This window comes from Pavona decussata, unplaced genomic scaffold, assembly GCF_977016875.1.
Source record: "Pavona decussata unplaced genomic scaffold, jaPavDecu1.1 SCAFFOLD_155, whole genome shotgun sequence".
NCBI classification, from domain to species: Eukaryota; Metazoa; Cnidaria; class Anthozoa; order Scleractinia; family Agariciidae; genus Pavona; species Pavona decussata.
The window spans coordinates 492,382-499,326 of NW_028145567.1; the positions used below are offsets into that span (position 1 = coordinate 492,382).

Consider the following 6,945-nt stretch of genomic DNA (forward strand, 5'->3'; position numbering starts at 1 on the left):
TAATAATAAACAAAGGTCAAAATCAAACCTGATGGACATAAATCTTTTGAAAAATCTTTATTGTTTAGTAGTTAAACTCGAATCGTTAATCCAGGATTAGCTTAATCGGGCTTTGAACAACTCGTCCCAGATAATAACGACATTAACCAGAGTTTATAGAGCAATAAGGATGGAGAAAGAGTGCGTGAAAGTTGGGAATTAGTCGGGGCTTAAGCTCCTGTTAACCCTCGATTAATTCAATTAATCTCGTTCTCAGTTGTTTATCCGGGCATTATTGTTGAATTGTTGAGTTCGGTTTATTTGTATACACTGTTTAATCGCGCTTGACGTCAAGAAATTGAGAAAAGGGCGCTGACTCTGCATTACTCCGTTGATTATATATAACTCTGGTGCAATGGTGTATTGGTTAGCGTGTCGGACTTCCCGGTAGAAAGACGGAAGGAAACGGGTGCGTGGTTGGAGGCTGGTTCACTTCCGCATCAATTGCCTCCCGGGACAACATACCTTACTCAGCACAGTCCCCCTCCACCCACTTCAATAACTAGGTATCAGCAAACCCTTATTGAGGCTTAGCAAAATGTTGTCATGGGTAACCCTCCAATGGACTAGCATCCTATCCAGGGGGATCGAGTAGTAATGCTACTAATCGCCTCATGCTGCCTGAAATGCTAGTTTTACGCACCGATTTCGATGAATAACTATGTTGTTGAGTTAGAACGGACCAATATCCTTTGGGGTTATGCTAAACATAACTTAAAAGGTTTTTTTTTTCTGATTAACAGGCAATTGCAACCTTTGTCATCAAGGGCGTCTTCATCTGCCCTGTAATTTTCAGTGCAACCGCACTCTGTTTTGTGGTCACACTTGTAAAGACAAATGTGTCCGCCCTTGTCCGCCTTGTTCAGAAATGTGTGGGATCTGCAAACAGAACTGCGGAATTCCTTGGAATCGCCCACATCAGAAACGCCCAGAGTTTTCCTCAGAGCAATACAAGAGACAAAGGTGCGACAATCCTTGTCAAGAACAGCTTGGGCATTCTTGCATTGGAATTTTCGGAGAAGTTGGCCCTAATCTGTGTCGAGTTTGCAACGAAGACGCTGTTGAGTTCAGCGAGAGTGAGCGAGAAGCTAGGTTTGTAGAACTGGTGGACTGTCGTCATGTGTTTGAAGTGAAGACATTGGATCAGTGGATAGATGAATCTGCCGTTGAGGAAGGTGAAAATGAAATAAAACGGAGACAGTGCCCCGAGTGCAATACCCCAATTTTGCACATACACAGATACCAGGAAATCCTTTCCGATTTTAACGCTGTTAAACGTCGAATCCTCCTTTCCAACGTTGTAAGTCATGAGCAGGTAAAGAGAATTCTAGAGGAATTGAAAACATTTAGGGCAGAAGAAATGAAGGTACACGTTCAAAACATAGAGCGATCTATCAACAGCAGTAGTTTGACCTCTCAACAAGTAAGCAAGTGTCAAAACCAAGTTACTTTTCTCAAATTCCTTGACCATCTGATCACAAAGTACAATCTCACAAGTGAAATGAATCAGAAGCTTTTTTGCAGTATAAATTTTCTTACAAAACGGATAATGGAAAGACGCCTTTGCTTTAGTGAACAAGAAGTCAAGGAATTTATGGACGAGCTTTCAAGAACAAAGCTCCTCGTCTGCTTGGAATGTTTAACGATTGCGCTAGAAGGCAAGGCCCTAACTCTCAAAACAGAAGATGACAGGATTGTGAACTCTATAAGAAGAACTTTGGCGTCAGGAAAAGTAGTTGGTAAGTGCACTTTTAAGTTCTCAAAGAAACGTTTTGAAGTAAATCCTGGAGTCTTGGAGTCTGTTGCGGAGTTTGATTTTGGAGTGTTTTTGTCTGTTTTGAGTTCCCTGGCACATCTTGACATTATAACACACAAGTCAAGGGTAAAATTAAACGACATAATAACTTTATACTCAGTCCATTTTAATTTTAGCGTTTTATTAGGTTAACTTTTTTTTTCTTTGTTTTTCGTCTCGAAAAAAGAATGTTTATTTACTTTACAGCCACTTTTAAACGGTCTTAAACAGTATATGGATGAATCGTTTAGTGAATTATGATGTAATTTGTCATACAGTCGTTTTCAAGCAGTTTCATATAACAAAATTAAAATCTTTTAAAATGCATTTACCTCTTTTAGGTCAGCAGAAGATGGAAATGTTTATGGCTGATATCAACAGAATTAAGAGGCGGTACGGGTTCGTCAAGGAAGTGGAGCCGACTGACTCCAAGTCAGAGCTGAAACACATTGTCATGACAAAACACCTCGCTCAAGGACCCTGGTACAAATGCAGCAAAGGTACTTCAAATCATGAAGCTTCAAACTAAAAGTTAAGCTAATGTGACAAGGCTCAGCGTTGAAGTGTATCTCTCTCATCTCCCAAGGCGTGATTTTAATTTGACTAAGAGCTCTACCTCTTTATACTACTAAACCGTCTATCAATAAGTCGTAGTCAAACTTTTTTTTAATAAGAATATGACAGTGACATGTTTCTAGATCTTCAGTGTTGTAGCAATAGCTTTCTCGAAAGGGTTAAATGACTAATTTGACCGTAGTTGTTCAAAAAGTGGATAACCAATTAACAGTTATTTCGCAATGCCAAATCTCGTCATGAGGTCATTTCAGAGACAACCAACTCGAATGCACAAACTGAAATCACTCAAGGGAAATGTTCGCTTCTTATGGCTTTCCGAATCTTTCACGCAGCTTTTGTTTGTCGCTGTTTTCTTTATAGACAAAAATCTACTCCAATGCAAAAAAAAGTATAGTACCAACCTCATTGCCCACCGTCTAATACTTGAATGAAATGAAAGCAGGTTCGCTGTCGTGACCAGCGTGCTCAACGATTTTAATGAATACACTCACTTATATTGAGTTTATCCGATGACTTAAAAAATATCCATTGAGAAATTCTTTTCTGTCTTTTAACTGGGGGCAGTATTAACGATAGTGCCATAGAAAAATAATGTAAACGTTTCAAAAAACATGAATTAAACTGTCTAACACTCATTCATAATGACGGCATAGAACGGTAAAAATGCATCCAAAACGCTGCCAACATATAAATATAAGATGTAAAACCTGCTCTATCACCACGATTTTTCCCACGCCATGAAGAATACAGCCAATCAAAGAGTTGGAAGGGCGTGGCGTGTTCCACATTCTAGAGAACTGTGTACATGAGTTTAAAAAAAATGCATTTCAACGTCTTTTCGAAATATCTTAAGACTTTCCTCGCAAACCTTTGTTATTCTTTGCCAGTCTTCGGAGTGGTTCATGAATGGTACGAAATGTTTGATTGACCTTTCACAACATGTAAGGAAATCAATTGTTCGGGAAATCTTCGGAAAATAGGAGGGAGTCTTCGGAACTCTGAATATTTCTGAAATATGTTTGCAAACTTTAAAGGACAAACTGCTCTTGTGTACACAGGAGTCTTATGAATCACTTTTGGGAGGCTTGATCATGAGTCACTTGTGGTACGTTTCAATGAATAAGTATATCTCTTCAAAGCATAGCAATAACGAGTATTCATTTGCTCTTACTCTCATCGGACAGGTCACGTTTACTCCGCTGTTGAACGCGTTGAAGAAGGTTCTATCAAGTGTCCAGATTGTTTCGCGGCGAAAATTAGGATTCAATGGGCAAAAGCAGAGGTCAGTCGTGATAAAAGGGATGAATGTTGACATACTAACAATGTGTTTTGAAAGTGTCTAACCAATAACACAAAGTGGGCGCCAAATCAATATAAAATTAATTCCATAGAGAACAAACAGAAACCAACTAAATTACATTATCACAGGAACCTTAACGCGGACCGGTTTGTGAGTTGTTAAGGTATCTAAAATTGTCACAGCTTAAATGTATCGTGAATGTGAAAGTCAAGACATTTTTCATGTTCAACTTTGTCGAGGATGATTAAGTAAATAATATTCGATAAAAAACTTAAAACTTACCAATTAAAATTTGTGCACTATAAGATCAGAATATGCTGAAGAGAGAAATCTGAATGTTTTTAAAAAGATGATGCCTCCTTATCTACAGAGGTGTTATTGCACAGTTTATGGCAATGTGGTCTCAACAAGGGCTCTTCAAACCCAAAAGAGAAAATTTGGGTAACCACGCATTTTTCAAAGGTAATTAAGCAACAATAATTTAAAAAAAAAATTGACATACAATGTTTTTCAAATTGAAGCTTAATTATCTCTGAAAAATGCGAGTTTACCCCGGCCCCAATTTCCTTCTTGCATTTCAACAGTCTTTGCTAGCTAAGAACTTCATTTCCCGCATAGTCAGAAGCCGCGCAAAAAAAATACCTTTGAAATACAGTAGGTACTATCCACAAGGAATCAGAGCCGGATTCTCGGACTATCCCAAGACTGAGAGAACTTATGTTCAGTAGCAAAAGGAGGCACCATCCTTCACGCCCAGGATTAAGAATTTAAGATCATAATGATAGCAATGATTGTTGCGGAAATTTTAATTTAAGCTTTAAAAAGCTTCGCTTTTTATCTGTAATAAGTTAATAGTACCTTCCCATGGCGCTGTTATATCTCATGGCAAGAGCGCCAAGTGTTCGATCCAATGGTTGGTGATACCGAACATGACACTGATCTCTACTTTTGTGTTATTTGGTCGCACAAGACATACTACCCAAGATTGTCTCTATTCATTTACCCAGATGAATAAATAGCTAGATACCACGAGGGAAACCCTACCAGGAAATTCAACGGCCGTTTTTTTTAGGAAAAGTGGATGTACTAGGAAACTAATCAAACTGGTTTTGCTTTTTTATTACCTAGGTTGTGCCCACTCGTAAACGACGACCTCAAAAGGTGCACGTGACCATAGCACGCAAACCCGCATTTTGCCCAGCTGGCGCCAGGAGAGGAAGAAGGCGAAGACAATTTAGCAGGAATCTCAACCAATAATTATCAGTCTTCAAGTTAAACAGGAACCTCTACAACACAGACATTACTTGCAGTTTACTTGCCTCGGGGGATGAAATGTTTTACTACCGTGACCGCCATGTTGAAAGTAGGCGGACATGACGAACAAAAATTGTTTGTATTGTAGTTTAGAATCAACTATCAAACAATTTCGGTGGGATTTACAAATTATTAATAACCTGAAAGCTTAGGTTAATATTATGCGGGGGAGTGAAAAATTATGCCGGTCAAATCCAAGGGATTCTTAAAGGCCTGCAGCCATATATAACCTTTTAATAGATGTTTGGTTTTTTATTTTCTGTTCAGGCACTGCCCTCAATTTTTTTAGTAGAATCTTTTTCTTGTTTCTCCTTTGTACTTTCAGAATCTTTCAAAAATAGTTTCACACCATGTTTTCCTTCTTTGAAAATGGCGGACACGACCGTCATCCAGATGTAACCAACGTAGACAACATTAAAGAAAAGTAGTAAAAATGGCACTTTCTGTTTTTCCAGATCATTTTAGAGAATTTATATAGCTGAGTATTTAGATCGCACTAAATTTTTGCATTTTTGCGAACAAAACGAATCAGTTTTCTCGTGTCACGAAAGTTTGAGGGGGTATTTTATCAAAGAAAATTCTAGACCGTAAATGTAAGGGACAAAAAGGAGGGATATTCATTAGCTCAAGAAAAACTAGTTGAAGGAACAATAGATCACTTAGAGAAATTATACGATCACAGTAAGATAACCTACATGTAATTATATCAGGAAAACTGGGAGTTCTTAAGTAAACTTTTTCATTTTGTCAAAATTGTAGTTTAAAAACCATATCATTCCCGTGTGAAATACATTGCAAAGGTTATGATTACTATGGAATTTAATTACTGTCTGTACAAATAAATTTATTTGATAGCTTTGGCCATCTAACGTCCATTTGATAATTATAATTATTCCGCCAAGAGCGCGCGTTGGATATAAGATGATGGACAACCAACGAAGCGCGTAGCGCGAGTCAGTAGATCTGCACCTTTCAACTGGACCCTGATAACCTGCAGCTGTATTGTATTTTAGGACTTGGACATTGTTCTGTTGTTTGTTCTTTTGTCCTCTGGACCAACCATGTAAGACGTTGCAAACGTCGCCCCGCGCGAGTTGGCCTATAATAATCTCATATCCAACAAGCGCGACTGGAATTGTTTTATTGAAAAAATCAAGCAATATTGCTAGATCATGCTGATTACGCTTTGCAAGAACAGCCAGAAGACAATGTAACGGTCAATATTTTTCGGGCATGGTATAATGGCTTATATACTATGACTGCTAAGCCAATCAAATCCTTGGAATTGCGTAATACAATGATTCAGTTTTTTAATAATAAAGTTTATTCCATGGCTGAGAAACTTGATGTGATTCCTAACGACAAAAGCTTATGTTCTCGAGTCAACTCTTGTGTCACAAGTCGGCTTCAGGAAAAAAAAAAAGTTACCAATCCGGCGTTTTCTTTTCGGGTATGGTTTAATAGCTTACTTTCAAAGTTATTGACAATACGTTAAACTTATTCGTGTACCGATTCACATGACAAAACAATTAAGTCAACGATTAGAACACAAACCAAGTAGCAAAGACTTTGAGTTACTTTGCGTCTTACTTTGTATTACATTTAAAATTTCTAATATTTCAACCATTAGAAATACATTTCCAAGTCGTAGCATCAAGAGTTTCAAATTCGCTCGATGAACCGTACAACTGGACACGTTCCCGGTGTGGCCCTTTCTTAGTGCGGGCTCATTTTCCGAACAGCGGTTGGCCTCCGCCGTTTTGAATAAAGTTAAATCTCAAAATGTTTTTGGAGATAGTGACTCGTTGCTGGACGAGGATGCAGTAGGCCCTCAATAGTAATAATAGCTTTTTGTGTTTTTTTGGTCTTGGATGACTGTCGGGACAAAATTTTTTGAAATTTCAATAATCATGACCTCAGC

The 6,945-nt window shown here is 38.2% G+C and overlaps 2 protein-coding genes across 2 annotated transcripts in view; one reads left to right on the plus strand and one right to left on the minus strand.

Annotated features, from left to right (window-relative positions):
* LOC146465724 (NFX1-type zinc finger-containing protein 1-like) overlaps positions 1–5,888 on the plus strand; it is a 29,883-nt gene extending 23,995 nt beyond the window's left edge. Inside the window, exons 15-18 of the mRNA XM_085128160.1 lie at positions 783–1,778; positions 2,176–2,334; positions 3,595–3,692; positions 4,839–5,888. Coding sequence (XP_084984286.1) covers positions 783–1,778; positions 2,176–2,334; positions 3,595–3,692; positions 4,839–4,967 — 1,382 coding nt within the window. The 3' untranslated portion in view covers positions 4,968–5,888. The remainder of the gene's footprint in view (positions 1–782; positions 1,779–2,175; positions 2,335–3,594; positions 3,693–4,838) is intronic.
* Positions 1–6,945, minus strand: part of LOC146465725 (solute carrier organic anion transporter family member 4A1-like) — a 291,465-nt gene that overhangs the window by 16,290 nt on the left and 268,230 nt on the right. The window lies entirely within an intron of this gene.